Genomic DNA, 18238 nt, shown 5'->3' with positions numbered 1-18238 from the left:
ACACACCTACTTCATCTACAGTAACCCAAAAACCCGGCTAAAAAAAATCGGCTTTGAAAATCCCAGCCTGAGCACCGTCACGCCAAGAACACGAAGGGACACTGGGCAGCCCGGGAGGGTCCCCAGGGAACTGCGTTGAGCGCGAGTCCATTTCAGAAGGTCCCATAGTGTACAGACCCATTTAGAGAGCGTTCGCGTCAGGACAGACTGGAAATGCAGAACAGATGGGTGGTTGCGGGGGGCTGAGGACATGGCGGGGCGGGAGGGAGCGTGTGTGGCTCTAAGGGGTGACATGAGGGACTGTGCAGGTGACAGGAGCACCACTGCATCAGTGTCTGTATCCTGCCAGTGACCTTAGCGTACAGTTTGCAAGATGTCCCTGTGGGGGCAGAGTGGGTAAAGGACACATGGCATCGATTATTTCTTACAACTGCATGTGAATCTGCAATTATCTCAAAATAAGAAGTTTAATTAAAAAAATCATGAACCCCATACTAAAAAAATCAACAGTCCTAAAAATACCCAATAATGAATTTTAAAATGTACAAAATCCACACAAACAAAGGGCTAAAAGATATTGAGAGACATAACAGCTCTTTGGAACATGCAGATAAACCTCTCCTCTGTGTGGCTAGAAAGACTGTTTTTATAAAAAAGATAATTCTAAGTTAATCTAAATTGATCGCAGCTTCCATGGACAATACCAAGAGAATGTAGAGGGTCACACACACATGCTTTTTTTTTTTTTTTTTTTTTTTTTTTAAATCAGACACGCCAAAGCCAAAGTCTAAAATTCTGAAAAGGCATCATCTGGAGCTCTTTGGCGGCAGCCTGACCCCCGCCCCAGGTCCAGAAAAGCTGTGGATTTTAGAGAGTGCCTGTCATCCTAGATAGTCTCATGAGCACACACTGCATTTCTTTCCGAAGCCAAGCCTCCTGGTTCAGATTCCCTCCCCGGAGGCCTGGTCAGGCACCCAGCATGGTAAAGGTGGTGAAGGCACACCGGCTTTGGCCAGCCCGGGAGCCTTCCCGCGAGTGGGTGCCGGTCTCTGTGCTTCATGCAGGGGTGGTCCCTTCAATCTTCCCAGCAGCGCTCCGGAAGGCATGCTTTCTTGTCATCCCCATTTTACAGATGGGGAGACAGACCCCGGCCAGATGCCTCACTCAAGGTCCAGCAAGTAGGGAGCAGTGCAGTCGGGGTTTAAACTTGGGGTGTTGCTCCAGATCTGCCCGTAAGCACAACTTTTTGTTCCCGAGTCAGTAAAGGAGAATGCCAGGCAGGGGGCAGGGGAGCAGGGGCAGCCTTCCTCTGGGCTGGTTCCATAAGGACAAGGCAGGAAAGGCCGCACTGGGTCAGGGAGCCCAGCAGACGAGGAGACAGTTGCTGCTCTCCGGCGGGGGGACGCGGAGCCGTGCTGACCTGCACTGGTTGTAAACCATCCCAGCCGGCAGGCTCGATGGGGTCAGGGTTTTCCTAACGGCCACTGTGTGGGGGTGGGGCCGGCTGCATGTTCTAGATTTTTCTCACTGCAGCTTTCTCCTCGAATTAGGCCCATTTTCATCTCTTGTTCTCTGCTGAGTTACTGAATGCATGTTTCCTAAGATGCCCTGGAGCACATGGGATCTTATATGGGTGGGAAGATGCCCCTGGGTCAGACCCACGACCCCTCTGCGGGGCCGGACTCTGCCATGCCAGCAAGCCCAGGGAGAAGCACACAGTCCTGTCAGCTCCCTGACATTCCTAGTTATCCAGGCGAGAGGACTCGGCCCTAAACACTCAGCTTCCCATCAACTCCAGAGCTAATCCTGTGTCTACATCTGAAGAACGTTTTGATCTGAGGCCATGCTGTGGATTCCCTGGTTGGCTGCGCTGGGTGGCCTTCCAGTAATAGGGACAGGGGAGGCGCTACCCCACTGATAAGTGCATCGTAAAGTTCCCAAGTCAGACCACCACGCCTGGCCTTATCCCCAGGCCCATCGGCCATCCAGAAGCCCGTCTACAAGCAGACACAGATGATGGGGAGAGTCTGAAATGTGATCAAGGCGGCAGGGAAGTCAGCAGAGAGAAGGTGATGTGTTCGAGTGACTTGAGTTGGGACAACTAGTTAGACCACAGAAAATACACTGCATTTAAGGATTTCTTACACCAAACCCAAGCGTAAAAAGGTGAAATAAGAATGACAGAAGAAATCAGGGGAGAATCTATTAAAACAATCTCAGAGCGAAGAAGTTTTCTCAAAACGTACAACTAGGACCAACCCTAAGTCACAAAACACTGCCAAGGTTCATGCCAAAAGTTAAAATTCCCACCAGCAGAAAAATATTCTAGAAGCTAAAAGACCAAAGAAAAATTGGGGTAAAATATTTTTGACACACGTTGACTTCCTATGAATCAGGAAGAAGAGGGCTTAAAAAGAGAAGAGTAGAGGAAGATGGAACCCAAAACAAAAAGAAACGCTGTTATTTGAAAATATAAAGCCCTCATTCATAATAAAAGAAATGTACATCAGAACTCCAGCATAGCATTTCTCATCCGTCAGATGGACGGAGATAGAAGCCGGGACCACTGGTCTGCTGGGGACGGTGTGGGTGTGGGTGCGGGTGCAGGACACACCGGGCCACACTCATGGTCATGGGCACACGGGGCCGCTTTCATAGGTGTAGGGCGCATGGGGCCGTGTTCACGGCACGGGGCCGCTTCCACGGGCGCAGGTGCAGCCGCCATTTGGCAGGATCTGTGAAAACGTGCAAATGGGGAAAATGGACGTTTGGAAGTGAATCCACTTAAAATGGAGACCAAAATTACATGAAACACGGATCCGACTCGGAGGTTTCCTTGAAAAATGACGATACTAGCTGTGAAAATAAGACTATCCTAGGAGAAGCCGTTTTAACTGCAGACATCTGCTCATTTTGGAAAGCAGAGACAACGCGCTCCCGTTCGTGAAACATCACGTGACACCACTGTGGGGCACCTTTCACTGCATCCCGGCCTTCGGCAGTGTTTCCGGGAAGAGAGGCTCGTTTTCTGCAGAAAGGGGGGCTTTGCCACTGCGCCCAGGGGCCACCCTCTGGTTTACTACTTCACTCGTTCTGCTCTGAGCTGCTCACCCAGGCACCAGCCTTGATTTTCTCTTCACCTGGTAACTGGTTTAACTCTGCCTAATCTCTGGTGGGGTCTTCAATCTCACTTCCCTTAACTTCAAGAAATCTCACATCTTGGCAAGATTTACAGTTCTTCTCTATAATTGATTCACTTTGTACCGTCCTTGTTTGGTAAGGGACGGCCTAGAAAGAGATTCCCATCAACAGAGCCGGAGCAGGGATAAGCGGGGGGTGGTGGTGGTGGTGGGGGGGAACGACACAATAGTGTTCAGTGGGGAGGGACGGACTAATTTCATAATCGGGCAGTTCCTTAGTGAATATCTGAATGGTTAATGGCTGTCTTTAGCTGCCCTATACATCCATCAATAGGGGACTTGTTCCATACTCATGGGACAATGGAATGCTCTGCAGCTGTTAATAAGAAGGAGATGCGCTCGATGTCTTAATATAGACCCATCTCCAGAACACCCAGGCATCTTGCCTTTGAGCAGTGCACACTGCGGCCGCGTGCTCACCAAGATGTGAGTGGAGTCGCTCAGGGACTGCTGAAAGGTCTCCTTACAGCACGACGCCCGCGGAGAGGGGGCGCAGCACGGCTCGCTGGCCAGGGCTCCGTTCTCTTGGGGTCATTGTGTGTGTCCCTGCTGGCCCCGTCCTGTGAGCTGGAGTCAAGTCATGTTGCCCTCAGTCAGGCCTCACTAAGCGGCCTACCCCTGCATCTTGAGGATGGGAAGCTTGCTGACCCCCCCCCCCCACCATCCGCGTGCCTCTTTTCGGGCAGGATGGGCGCCCGTGTTCACTGGAAACAGAACCGATGCCATAAAGACTAGAGCCCCCGCAAGCACAGCCCCACGTGAGGGAAGCCCCCGTGCGGTAGGATGAGAGCCGTGGACGCGCGCGAGCACGGATCCTGGGAGCTGGCCCCTGAAAAAGCAGCACCTGAGCCCCACTGCGTGGAGCTGTCCCCAGTGCGTGTGCACCCACGTGTGTGTGCACACGGAACATTTAATAAAAGTGCTTCTTGGAGGCGCCGCCCTGTGTAGGTCAAGCTCATCTGGGCAGCTCAAAAAGAAGTGTGGCGTACCTGTACATTAGCTCCAAAAAGGGAAACCGCAGACAGACACGCACGCCACATGACGGCTCGTGTGAAAACGTGGTCCGTGTAAGGAGAGGCGCACACACACACTTGCTCGTATAAAACACAGGGGAGAAATAGATCGGAAACCGCCAACAGTGCTAACCTTTAGGGAAGGAAATGCAGGAATCTGGGGTTGGTGTGGGGACAGCCTGATGTTTTTTCACCATAACCCCCTCTGTGCTCTGAATTTGTTTTGCCGCGTGTGTGTAAAGCCTACTTTAATATTATGATTACTTGTTGCGCAAGATCGCAGGAGGTAAAGCACAGTGCGCCGCAGAGCATGCGGACGCTCTGCCAGGCTGTGAACGGGCAGCCTCCGCCGGGGGCTGGGGCGGCTGGCGAGAGGCAGCTCCACCGCATGGTGCTGTGGGCTCTGGTTCATGTCACTCCGAGGAACAGGGGCTGCTCCGGCACAAAGAGGTTTTTGACAGCGGAAGGCAGAACCAGAGCGAGAGCAGACCCTGGGCAGGCTCCCAGGGAGCCCGCCCCCACTCCAATGGGAAGGGGTGCCCTCCACCCCTCTGCAGACCAACAGGCTCTCCTAGGAAATGAGCTGCCGCATGGGCTCTGTCACTACGGGGTTCGGAGAGGAGTGATTCTTTCAAGAAACCAATGCCTACGTGTATGGCACGTTCTGACCGCTGCGTCTCACGAAAATACTTGTTTTTAGGTAACTCGTTTCCATCTTCAGGTAATCTTTGATTTTGATTCACACAGCAATGACGACAACACGACGTATTTTTCAACTGGTCTGCCCCACGGCTGGGTTCATTTCAGTATTTCCTAATGCATATTCACATTCTAAACTTCCAAAAAAAGAAAAACAACAACAACAGCAACGGGCTGGAATGTGGACCCTATCTCACCACCATGCTTTTCTATTTTGCCAAAACCCGGCTTTGGGGAGGAGCAAGTGATCTCCGCTCCTGAAATGGCACTGCCTGGGCGCCGCTTGGAACCTGCGTCCTCTGGGGAAGTGACACAGTGTTGACCCAGGAGGGGGCCCTGGGTGCTCCTCAGCGGGGCGCTGCCCTCACTGGGGCGGGGGGCGGGGGGGAAGATGAGGCTGCTGGCCCACTCGGGGCAGGTCCACGCCTGTCCGGCCTCTCCGGGGGCTCTGCCCTGGGCATCCCCGTCCCCCACCTGGGCGTGGGGAGGCTGGGCGGGAAGAAGCCAGCCCAGCACCCGCCACTGTAAGAGGAAACGAAGAGAAACAGCTCCAGTCAGCCCCACAAGCGAGGCCTGGAAAACTCTGCAGCTGGAGCGAACACAAAGGACTTTTCAGACACTGCAGCCAAGGTGCCCAATGAGCGATTTTTTTTTTTTTTTTTTTTTTTTTTTTTTACAGCTATTAGGGTGACAAGCCTTTCCAAAGGCCAGCAGTTGGCGAGGGCTTCCAGGAAGCTGGTCTGGCACCAGGCTGGATTGGAGCAACTTTAACGAGTTAACTTCAGAAGGAAGGAATCGTCAGGGAAGGTTTAAGGTTCAACAAACTTTTTGAATTATTTTGCAAAAAGTCCTGGCTTTCAAATTCAAAAGCATGTTTAGCCGTGACTGTTTTAAGCCAGAGATTATTTCAGAGGCCGCGCAGCCCGCACGTTTCTGATTCATTCACTCCAGGTATCTGTCTTAACTCCTCGGGACAGGCTTTGCAAGTGCCATCCAGTGCCGGGAAACCCGAGGGTCACCTTACACGTCCCATCCGACGCCCCCGCCCGCCTGCGTGCCCCCCGCGGCCGTATGTGCACGCGCGCGCACACGCGCACACCTTCCCCAAGCAGGAAGTTGCTCTCTGCCAAGAGCGAATGGAATTCAGATTTCCAGAGGGTGTCCTTGGCCTCCAACTCCACAGCCACACGCTAAAGAAAGGTCCTAGTGTGTGTGGTGGGGGCCGAGCGAGAGGGGCCTCCATCTCTGCTCACGTCTCTCTGGGCCCCAAGCAAAACCCACGACTGGCTGCACTCGCCTCAGCCACACCCGGCCTCAGTCACATTCCTTCCCTTCCTGAGCCCACACTGGGTGGCCCCACAACCCAGCTTCTACACCTCCCTCCCCACCAGCGGGGAGACCGAGGCCCGGCCCTCAGAGGGCGGCCGGCAAGTACAAGCGAGGGGGCCGCACCCCAGGCCCAAGGCAGCCGGAAACCACCGAGGGGCCCTCCGGGCTGGGCATCCCACTGTGGTCTCGGCTCAGCTATGGTGGGAGAAGACAGTACTTACTCCCCAGGCAGTAACCCCCAGGGCCGAGCTCCCTGCAGGAAGTTCCTCTTCATATCCCACCTGCACCCTCCTCACTGCAGACGACCCCCACACACCAGGAAGAAGCACCGTCCCCGTCCAGGGCAGGCCTTCCAAGCCCTGAGATCTGGCATCCTTGGGAGTTAAACATTGACAGGCAGAGACCAACGCCAGCCCAGTAAATGAGACAAGTCCATGATCAGCCACACACGGTGGACAGGCTGGTCACGCTTAGCTTCTCTTTGACCCCAGTCACTGGGACCTTGCCACCTGCCTGGCCAGGGAGCAGCAGGTGGGAAGTGTGATCCTCCTGCAGGTCATCGGAGTTGATGAGGACCGAGATGGGCAGGAGCACTTACGGCTTCTTGGGTGCTCAGTGCCCAGGGACGCCTGGTACAGGAAGCGGGGGGTCCCGGAGCCTGGCCTTTCTGCCTGGGGAGGAGGCTGCAGCTTTGCCACCCGGGCCTGGGGTCTCTGCTTGGGCTCCTGTCCTTGCTCGGGGCTGCTCTGATCCTCCTGAGCTGGGGGGTGGTGGCACCCTCGCCCTGCTCTTGCCCACCGGGGTCTCTGGCTGAGTGCCGTGAGGTCCTGCCGTGGCCTGAGAGGCCACCTTCACTGTCCCTTCTGCCCAGCTCAGACCTTGCAGTTCAGTGTTTATGTAATGCCGTGACCCTACCCAGCCCCTCCTTCCAAGCATGGCCCGCAGGGGACTTAGCTGGGGGGATACTCTTCCTGCATCCCTAGGGGAGGGCCCGGCATGCAAGAAACAGCAGGCTAAGGAGCAGGCCATGGTCACGACCGGGGCCTCGAGGATGTGCTCCTGCTGCTATCCTAGTAGGCAGGGGACCGGGGCCTGCTGTGGGGTGCAGTGCAGGTCCCCCTAGAGCAGACAGCCCCCACTGGAACCTCAAAGGGGCACGGGATTCGGAGTCAGGAGCCCCAGCACCTGGCCCCAGCTGTCAGTGGCTGGCGTGGCCTCTGGGCAGGGTCCCCTCATCTCTGGTGTCGGGGCCCCCACTTCCTAGGCTGTCCATCTCCCAACACCTACAGAGATACCTTCCCACCCCAAATACCGGCCCCTGGTCTGATGCAGCCCATTTCCAGTGCAGGACAGGGGTGGGCGGTGGAGAGCCGTAAGCAGGGAGCTGCCGTGGGCTGTGGGGGTCGCTGGGGAGGATACTCCAGGAAGTCCTCTGAACCTCTGCGGATGGCCCCACCCCAGTCCCTACACACACACCCCGGCCTGAGCTCAATCACGCTGGGAGCCTGTTTTCTGGGGTGTCGCTCCACCTAAGGCTGTCCCACCTCGTGAGTCTGCCCCCTGCTCCTGCAGCGGCCTCGCCTCGCGGCCAGGCCCCCGTGAGCTCCCACCTGGAGCCCACCCACCCGGCCGGGGGTTCCACGGGGCAGTTCAAGAAGAAAAGCAGAAAAAAAAAAAAAAGCATTCCAGTGTTTTAAACTGGGAGAATATTCCATTTGATTTGACAAATCCAGAACCTAAGGACGACACAACCACAAGACCACCGCCCAAAGGCCCAAGAAGAAGGGAAGGTAGGAGGGGTGCCCCCGGGCCGGAGAGTGGCTGCTGGATCCGGGCCGGGGAGTGGATGACATGGGGCCCCATCACAGCCCGGGCAGGGCCCGGGAGACAAGCCTAGAGCAGGTTCACAGGCTTGAAGCCAAGGTCCCAGCGTGACCTTACCTTGCACTTTATACCCTAGATGCAGCACTCAGCTGCTGGGGGAATGAAGCCGGCGGCCGCGGGCTTGGCCACCGGGCGCTGCGCACCTCCGCTCCAGGGGCCGCGTCGAAGGCCCGGGGAAGGGCCCTGAGCACTGTCTCTCGGAACAGCTTCCCTCCCACCCGTCTTCCACACGTCCTCTACGGCCTGTGACGCCACCCCACCCTCTGCCTCGGTTTCCCTAGCAGGGCGCCAGCGGACAGTGTTGTGGCAAGTGTGACACTTTGGGAGGCGCAGCATAGTCTGATCTCGTACGATGGTTCAGTTCCAGAAGACAGATCAGGTAGAAAATCCCTTCAGTTGCTCCTAAGAAGCAAGGTTCCCAGAGCTGTGTGTGGCTCGAGCCCACTGAAGTGGGAGCAGTTCTGGGCACATGTGGAGGGTTCTGTCCAGGCTGCTCCCCAACACAGGCTTTAAAGGGAGCCCCTGGGGCTGCTGCAATGATCAAAGCAGACACGGGCTCAGGGTAAGGGTGTGGGGCCGACAGAGACGCCGGGTACACCAGCCTCTGAGGCCGGACTCAGGTCTCCCTCTGCCTCTGCCTCTTTTTTCTTCCCCTTCCCAGATGGCGCCCCAGGCCTCCCGTGGGCCAGCCGGACCTGACAGACTGAACCATCAGACCTCCGCCCTGGAGCCAGTCACCGCCAAGGACCAGCACCTAAGGGGTGGCCCATGCCCAGGACACCGCCTGGTCCCAAGAGGCCTAGCACATGTAGAGGACGACTGCCTGGTGACCTCCCTGCCCCCTGCCCGCCCGCCCGCCCGCCCTCCGGGAGCCAGCCTGGCTTCCCCCTCACAGCCCCGGGCCCCCCAGGAGACGGTGCGTCAGGGACTGAGCTCGGGCTCTGCCCCTGCCTCCCAGGGGACCAGGCAAGGCCTGACCCTTCTGTGCAGCACAGACCCCGCACGACCGAGCTGTGTGTCCCAGCCCCCTCCCAAACCTGACCCACACCCGCAGCCTCTCGGGAGCACCTGGCGGCCAGCGAGCCTGTGAACACGGCCGCCCCGGCTACGCCGCCCGGGGAGCTGCCCCGGATAACGGGGCTACGGCAGCACCTCCGTCCCCTGCCGCGCATGGGGCCAAGGGCAGGCAGGACACCTGGCCCACGCTGCCCCTCGCTCTGCTGGAGGCCATGCTGCCCTTGGTGGGTAGGCCTGACTGTGGAGAATGATGGCAGATGCATGTTGGGGCACGTGTGGCCGCCCACCCCTGAAGAGCAGGGCAGAGGGGCCCAGGTCTCTGCCCACACCGCCCCGGGAGCCGGAGCCCCTTTCCTCACCACCAGAGGCTGTGGGCTGTGCGCCTGCGGCCCGTGCCGAGGCCCTGGGCTCGGAGGCCTCCGGGCAGATCTGGTGAAGGACAGGGCCTCCAGGCTGCACACGCACCCCATCCGCATCCCACGGAGACCTGTGACCGGGGACTTCCAGAAGCTCTCAGGTCAAGTGAGGGACGTGCCCGTGGGGTCTCCCCTACCAAGGTGACGTCTCCTACCGGCTAACGTTTTTATTGGCTAACCCAGTTCTCGAATTAGGTGCGGGGCCAGACCCCCGAACCCACATCCTCAAGGGCTCACTCCCGCACCACCAGGCCCATTTCCAGGATCCACGAGAGAATGCCAAGGCTCGGAAAGGCAAGTTGACCACCCCAGCGCTCTCCAGGCTGGACAGGCGGATCCACGCCGGCCAGGGTTCCCGGGAAGACCGCGCCCCTGGGCCTGGCGAACACCTGAGCATCGGCGGATGAGGCTGAGTGTTAGATCAGCCACACACGACCACGGCCCTGAAGCCTGCAGGACACAGTAAGGAACGCGGGGGGCGCGGGGAGGCCATGGCTACCAAGACCCACTCTTGACCCACCATTGTGAAGACATTTGCTGTCCCCATCATTTAGGGAGGGGAGGCTTTCTGTGGTTGCTGGCCGTGGGGGCAGAGGCGGACCACACAGAGACAGGCCAGTTGCGAGGCAGGGGACCTGGCCGGAGCCTTCTCAACCGGCTGTCCGGGCCTGTTATTAAACCCCAGTCGCGAGGAAGCAAGGCCCTGGTGGAAAGGACGTGGTCTGAGCAGTGGAACGAAGCAGAGCTACGCGTGGACCGCGGGCTGGAGTGGGATGGCAGGGAGCTGGCAGGACGGCGGAGGGAGGCCGGCCTTCTCCGTGAAGGGTGAAGAGTCAGCCTGCATATCCAAGGGGGAGAAAATGTACCTTGACCTCAGCCTCACATTGGATGCAAAAATCGATTCCAGATGGACCGCAGATCTGCATGTGAAAGGTGAGCTAACAAAGCTTTAGAAAAACCAGAATATCTTTATGACCTTGGAGTAGTCAAAGCTTCTTTAATAGGACACAAACAGCACTATCCAGAAAGGAAATGTTTGATTAACTGGATCACATTAAGAGTTCACTTAAAGTTCTTCTGTTCGTCAAAAGACGCCCCTCTCGAGAGGAACGGCCCACTGGGCGGGGGGCGGGGGGGAGCCGGTGGTTCCGTGCTAGGGAACTACACATGTGTGTGCGGGCAGTGGGCGCACGACCGTCCCGGCCCCTCGCAAGCCCTCTCCAGGACGCGGGAAGACAGAAGAAAGAACAAGTGTACATCAGTAAGAAAAGAAGACACGAGCGTTTTTACAAAGGACAATATCCAACCAAGTAGCAACACTGGGAGGGGCTCGGCTGCCTCCGCCGTCGGGTTCCCGCGGACGAAGATCCCATCCCCATCCGCAGCCGCCAGATGCCGCCCCGGCCGGGCCGCGAGGGAGCACCGCAGAAGGGCTGGGTGCGGGGAGGCCCGGGCCCCGGGCGGCGGGGGCGAGGGCGGCCGCGCCCACGGGGACGCTGCCCGGCAGGACTTAGGGACAGTAAGCACGCCCATCCAGCGGCCCGGAGGCCCCACACCTAGGCAGACGCGCACCGGAAATGCAGCCTGTACGTTCGCCAAAGAGCCTGCACAGGATATTCTTAGCACTAATGATAACAACCCGCGCTGGAAGCAGTCGACAATAGAACGGATAAACAAAGTGTAGGCCGTTCACACGGTGGCGGGCCAGCCACCCGGAGCGCGTGAAGCGCTGCTCTCCACAGCCACGTGGCATGTCTCCCGGGAAGCCAGACGGACACACGGGTGTGCTGCCGGGGGTGTCTGTCTGTAGAGGGTTCAAGAACGGGCAACGCCGAGTCCTGCTGCCAGAAGCTGAGACGGTGGTGACCGTGCGAAGGCGTGACCGGAAGTGGGAACACGGGGGCTTCCCCGGGACCCCTCTGTCTGGGTGCTAGTTATATGTGGCCTGTGCTGAGATGTACCAAGTGCTCTTGAGATCTGTGCCCTTGTGTGTGCGCTTCATCCCTCAGCTGGAACGTTGGAAGCACCGTGTATGCAAGTTCAGACCTTTCTGGGCCTAACGTGAGAGCTGGACAACCCAGGCCTGGAGAGGGGCCGGGCCTGACCTCCCACACTCAGGCCTCCTGACCACGCTGCCCTCGGGCTCAGCTTCCCATTCTAGGTTTGCGCCCGCGGGGGACCTGCGGCCACCAGAAATGTCTCCGTGGCAACCCCAGCGCCATCTGTGAAGCTGTCCCTCACACCCTCCAACATTGCCTGCCGGGTGCCGGCCAGCCTCGCCCAAGACCTGCTGTGGAGAGCCCTGAGCCCGGCCACTGGGGCGCCCCCGGACCAGGAGTTACTGTCATGGCCGCCGAGGAAGTAAGAGGCCTCCCGCTCTCCTCCGGGCCTTCTACCTGGACCAAGGGCCCACTCCCCAGAGCGCTGGCCTCAGGAGGCCGGCTGCATTCTCCTCACGTGCTCAGATGGAGGAAGTGAGGCTCCCAGAGGTTAGGGGGCCTCCAGGGCCGGCCTGCAGCTGGGCCGGTGCAGGCTGAGAGCCAGATTGAGGGCATCTGATTCCCAGTCCCGTCTCTTTCCCACTGAGCCACTCCGCCTCGCTTTTAATTTAATTAGGAGAACATTTAATCCCCCCGTGCATTTCAGAGACGGGTTGGAGCTGGCCGGGGCTGGGAGGCTCTGACGGGGCCTGTGACTCACGCAGCCCTGCACAGCACTCCCGGGCGGGCTCCCACGGGGCTTCCTTGGCACCTTGTGCAGACAGAGGTGGTCTGGAGCTCCGAAGAAGACAGGACACCGGTCTGGAAAGACAAACTGGTCTCATCTGTTCCTGGCAAGCCCCCTCCTTCATTCCCCTGGACGCTAGCCCCGAAGTGGCCTCTTTATCTTTTCCCACCAAAGTTTGCAGGGTGAGAAACAAAGCAAGGAGCATGGCTGCTTGAAGAGGTGCAGCGCCTGGTGTCTCTGCGGTCCATGGGAGTGATTTGCAGCTGGCCCCAGGGTCCCCGAAACGTCCCCGGCCGAGCTGGTCCCATCCAGAGAGCTAGTCCACGGAGCCGAGCGCAGGGCCGAGCCCTGTGACATTTGCCCCCGTTTCCAGAAGGCATGGGGCTGGCCATGGCCTCACTGACAAACGCAGAATTCAGGAGACATTAGTAGTGATGTGGACGAAAGCCAGGCCGCAGCGGCCTTGCTGGAAGAGAGACACTTGAGCATTTTGGCATGAGACTCCGCAGGGTCCAGGAGAAAGTTGGAGACATGGAAATTCTAATTAACGCACACGGGGCTGGTTTTGCTCAAGGATCTACAGGCTGTCCTGTCACAGGAGGCCCAGAGGCCCACAGTTGCTGGGGAGGTGCTCACGGTCACCTGGTGGGGGCCCACGGTACCCCAGCCCTGGCCCTGCCTTCCCTCTGCCCACGGCCCTCCCCAATGCCCACGTAGATGCACAGGGCGTCAGGCTGTGCCCCCCTTCCCCCTGTGGGGCGGGGCGGGGGCGGCTGGTAAGCAGGAGCGGAGCCTTGTCCGGCCTCGACAGGGAGATGGAGGAACCCTTCAGGGGAATCCCAGGCCGAGGTGTTTGTGGTGGGCCTGGCCTCTCGCACCACCTGCCTGGGGGGCCCACATGCACCCAATGGGATGGATGGGGACTCCTGGCCAGGCTTGGCTGTCGTGGCAGCTGGGCGAGGCATGGGGGGCTTCACTGAGGTAGCTGCTGGGACAAGGGTACCCAGGCCCAATCAGAGCCACAGATCCCCATGTGGAGGCCAGTGCTGACCAGCCGCCCCCTGCCCTGCATGCCAACACCCCTGCTGAGGCACCACGGCCCTCACCACCTCATCTCAGGGGAGGCTGGCCTGGCCCTGGGGGCGGCGGGGTCCGGCCTGCCTTGGGGCGGGAGCCCCAGTCCTGGAGCTCCTTCCAGCCCGGGGCTTTGGGAGCGCCGGGGAGGGGGAGCCTCATAAGAGCCATGCATACCCTGCTCCCCAGGAACGGAGGGTGGGGCCCCGTACTGAGAGCCCAGGGAGCTGGTATGGAAACCCTGCCAGCCAGAGGAGGACGTGGCCTCCCTGGCGCGAGGACGATGGAGCAGGAATCTGATGGCTGCTGAGGAGGAACAAGGCGGTTTCAGATGGGGACACCACGTGCAAGGCACAGGGATGCACACAGAGGTGGCCTTCCCTTCCCATTGTCCCGCCGGTGGCCCTCAGTGGGCGGGGCAGGAGGCCAGGAACTCATCCTGGCCCCTGATGGGGTGCGGGGCTCTCTTCTCCTCACTCTCCAAATGCCCCATCTCTGCCTTACTCTTGCCCCTTGGAAGCCCTGTGGCAAGGCTCTGGGTGGGGGCGGCACAGGTGCAGAGAGCTTGAGGCAGACGGGGGCTCCTGAAAGGTGTGTGCGTGAGACTGCGGCCCCGCCCCCCGGAGCTGGGCCAGGGCCCCAAGGCTGCATGGGGACGCTGGGGCTTGCTTGTGCGGCCCGGACCCCTCTGCCTCCCCAACCCACGGTGTCCCGGCGACTCCCTAGTTTGCACCCCGTTTGCTCACCGGCCCCCAACCCCCCCACCCCTCGCCCCACCAATGGCCAGCAGGCCCCGGAAAGAGGAGCTTCGCCCAGCCCCAGGGACCTTCCCATAATCAAGGCTGCAGTGACCTCACCTCCCTGGGGCCCAGCGGGTGGGGAGAGCTTGAGATGGAAACAAAATGTGTCTTTATTTATGCTTTTAATTTGAATTCTGGAACTGACCCAACGTGGTAATACACTTAACCTCAGTAAAATGCTGAAGAAAAATGAATCTGTTTTTCAGTAACTGCTTCCCACCCCCTCGGCCCCTTGCGAGACCCCCGTGCACATCCCCACCCCTCATGCACACACCAGGGCAGGGGACAGCCCTGTGCGGGGACAGACCCCAGGCGGCCCGCAGGAGCCTCGACGTGGCCCTGAGCAACCGGAGCCAAGTTTAATTAGGGGCAAGGATCACCAGGAGCGCCGGGTGGGAGGTGAAGACGCACAGCCCCAGAGCGGGCGCACAGGGTGGGTGCACAGGGCGGGCGCAGCCCTGAATAAACACGCCTACCGGATCCACCTCCTCTTCCAGCCATGGTGGGGTGGGGCCTCTGCCCAGCCTGTGGCCCTGGGGGCGCCTCAGTCCTGAGGCCCCAGCACCTCTCCCTGAGCCTCCATCCCACTCTCCCCAGCGGGGCTTCCTGAGGCATGGTTCCCTGTGCCAAGGACATGTCTGTGCAGGTCCCCTGCCAGCTCCCCTTGACTCTGCCCTGACCGGACCACGGTGCCTTGACCTCAGCCTCCCTGCTCCCAGCCCCTGCCACAGACCCAAGTACCATGCCTGGACACCTTCCTGTGTCCCCCAGCTGGTTCACACCCAGCCACCACCTCTGGACAGGTCTGCTGGGAGAAGCCATTGTAGGTTCTAGCATGGGGACCTGGCTGAGGACTGGGGTACAGGCCCAGGCAGCACTGGGGCTGACCAAAGAAACCTCCCCCCAGCCAGTCTTGCAGGGCCAGAGAGCCTGTGAGGCCTCACCACCCAGCTGCGTGGACGGTGGGTGGTGGCCCTGTCCTGCCCGGTGGGACTCCTCGTGTGTGTGTGTGTGTTCGAGGGGCTGGGCCACGCCACGGCCGAGAGAACAAAGGAGAAGAGCCTCCAATGGGAGGAGAGTGGCTAGGGGTACAGGAAGGGGCAGCAGGCCCAAGTAAGCCTGGGGTGGGGGGGGTGTCCCCCTGCCTGAGGGTTGCGGGTCCCAGCAGGCTCTGAGCAGGCTCTGCACCTGTGTTGCTCGCAACACCAGCCACAGAACTCCCAACTGTTACACTCCGTGGTCTGTCTTGTGCCCTGGACTCCGTGAAGGCCTCAACCAAAGTGGTAAGCTAGCATTCTGCCTTCAGGCACCGGCCTGCCCTGCGCTGCCTGCCCGCCCGCCTGGCTGTTCACACCTCTGCTCCCACCCCCTTATCCAGCAAGCCTGTCTAGTCATCTCCAGGACGGATGGGGGCCCTGCAGCCCACTCGCGCCGTGTCCATAAGCATGAGTCGCCTCTGCTTCCTGGTGAGCCGGCCGGCTCCCACCAAGCCAGGGAGCACTTCCTGGGGGCACCCTGCCAGCCGTGGGGTGCTGCCCACTTCCCCGTGAGCCTGGGGAGCCTGGAAAGCTGGCCAGCGGGTCCTGCCCGGTCACAGGACCAGCCCGAGACGGTCCCGTCTTTCTCTCATTCTGGCTACGAGACTCTACCAGTGTGCTGCCTGAGCAGCCCAGAGGCCCCCCGACCTGGGTCCCTGCTTCCTCGGACATCTGCGAGGCAACGGCCCAGGGCCGCGCCCCGACGGAGGTGCCCACGGCTCAGGACAATGCGAAGACCCCGGGAGGAAGGCGGACGCCCTTCCAGGACCTCTCCATGGGTGCGTGGAGACACAACCGTGTCAGCAAGCGAGCCGGGGGAGGGCCGAGCGGAGCACACACCCTCACACTGGTCTGGGGGAGCCCCCCCGCGGGGCGGTGGCCAGAATGGGCCCAAGTGCCCCACTGACCCCACCACTCGCCGTCACCACTGGGTGCCTCTGCTGGGAGCACTGACTCATCCCTCGCCAGGGAATCACACCACGGCCGGGCCCTGGGGACTGGCCTGGCAGGGCTGCGACGGCGGGGGAGGACGGGCGTGCGTCCCAGGCCAGCTGGGCCTCGGGGGAAGGCCAACTGGAAGGCGTGGAAAATCAGCCATTTCCTCCACCTGAAGGAGCCCCTGAGGACAGCAGAGGCCACTGGCAGACAGCGCTCGGCATCTGCCCCGCGGCTCTGGCCGGGCTTCTACAGGGAAATGCTGAAAAACAAAGTCGTCTCTTTTGTGGGGGGTGGGGGTGGGGGCGAGGGGACAGAAAAACAATCTCCTCAGACGCTCGAGGCACAGAAACAAGTGGAAAATGATCAGTTTGGTTTTCCATAAGTCAAAACAAGAGGATCGTGTTCCCAGACTTGGCGGGAAGTGCCCCTGCTCTCCTCCCTGCCTGGTGCCCGGGCACTAGGTCCGGCCCCTGGCAGTGGGCGGGTGGCCCCCGGTCGCTGAGGGCAGGCGGCAAGTGGGGGCAGGCCCCGCGTGAGCAGAGGCCTGAGCCCCGGGCCGGCACCAAGGCGGCCCCTCGGAGCCCCATGTCCCTCCAGCCGGGCGGGCGGACACTCACTGTGACACATGGGTGATGGGCGCCAGCAGCGTCTCCCCCTCCAGGTCCAGGTCCTCGGCAAAGCTATTGGTTCTCACGAAGTGGGCTGTGCTCACCTCCAGCAGCATGGGGCTCTTCTTCACTGCGGGGAAAGGCGTGGGACAGCACGTGAGGCCTCCATGGAAGCCTCGATGGGGCCCAGGGGCGGCCCAGAGCCGGGCTCAGACGCCCACCCCAACCGGCCACCCCAGCTGGGGGGGCGGGGGGGGGCAGACTTGCACACCCACAGCTTCCCCCAAACTGACAAGACATACACCTGCAGAGCTGGGTGAGGAGTGGGGATGGTTCCCGAAGCTTCCACCCGGAGGATCTGCAGGGTGGGCTGGTTAAAATGGCCCCCACGTGCCTGAGGCCTCAAAGGCCTGTGACACCTTCCCAGGGGGAGGACTGCCTGAGCTGAGCTCAGGTGTCCAGGCCTGTCCCCGGATTCACAGCCGACACTCAGGTCAACAGTAAAACGCAGCTGATAAACACAGGTCTGCTGAGAGACCCCGACTTCCGCCATCACGCCGTCACGCCATCACCCTTGTGCCGACAGAGGGCCTTGCATCAGTGAAGACCCAAGGTGGTCTCCTGCCCACGAGGAGCCACAGCCTGGGAGAGAGGGGGCAGCCCTGGAGCCCCTGGTCCCCTGTTCAGGCCACAGGGCCACACCGGCCACCCAAACCCCAAGGGAAGCGCCGAACTACCTCACCCCCATGGACCCGTGTCACACTCAGGTTCCCGGACCCGCCCCCGACAATCTGGGTGCCGGTGCTCAGGGCTGATAAGAATACCTACCAGTCCCCAGATGTTCAACGCGGACTGATTTTTCTTTTCCCCATTTAAAGATTTTATTGTGAAAGAAGTAAGTTCTCATTGGAAAAATCGCACCAACTCAAAGATTCACGAAGGCCCGCTTCCTCCAAGATCATCTGTGTCAACTGCCCAGTGGATTCCTAGCTCATCGCTCTCTGCTCATCATACAGCTGACACCAGGTGAGACTCTCTTTTTTATATACGCACGTGTCTGCTCTGCCCCCGTCACCCTGTGGCACACTCATCTCATCTTTCTACAGGTGTACAGATGGGGAGCTATGCTTTGGTAGTTGGACAGTCGTCCGTGGCTTATGTCTGCCACAGTTCACTCAGCCACTCCATGGTGGACAGATGCTGAGGCTCCCCTGGCTTTAAGCCACTGCTTTGAGGCGATGACATGTCACCCATTTGTTTTTGTTTTTGTTTTTTTAAAGATTTTATTTATTTATTTGACAGAAAGAGACACAGCGAGAGAGGGAACACAAGCAGGGGGAGTGGGAGAGGGAGAAGCAGACTCCCCACTGAGCAGGGAGCCCGATGTGGGGCTCGATCCCAGGACCCTGGGATCAGGACCTGAGCCAAAGGCAGATGCCTAACGACTGAGCCACCCAGGTGCCCCAACGTGCCACCCATTTGTAAGAAAACCTGA

The 18238-nt window shown here is 59.8% G+C and overlaps 1 protein-coding gene across 1 annotated transcript in view; it reads right to left on the bottom strand.

Moving 5' to 3' along the window:
* Positions 1-18238, bottom strand: part of KCNQ1 (potassium voltage-gated channel subfamily Q member 1) — a gene marked incomplete at its 5' end in the record, with an annotated part of 315610 nt that overhangs the window by 156090 nt on the left and 141282 nt on the right. The window contains one exon of the mRNA XM_025878623.1: positions 16753-16873. Within this exon, the coding sequence (XP_025734408.1) occupies positions 16753-16873 (121 nt within the window). The remainder of the gene's footprint in view (positions 1-16752; positions 16874-18238) is intronic.

The sequence above is a fragment of the Callorhinus ursinus genome, unplaced genomic scaffold, assembly GCF_003265705.2.
Source record: "Callorhinus ursinus isolate GAN/ISIS: 27379988/994484 unplaced genomic scaffold, GSC_fseal_2.0 scaffold51, whole genome shotgun sequence".
NCBI classification, from domain to species: Eukaryota; Metazoa; Chordata; class Mammalia; order Carnivora; family Otariidae; genus Callorhinus; species Callorhinus ursinus.
This window is presented reverse-complemented; position numbering and strand designations above follow the sequence as displayed.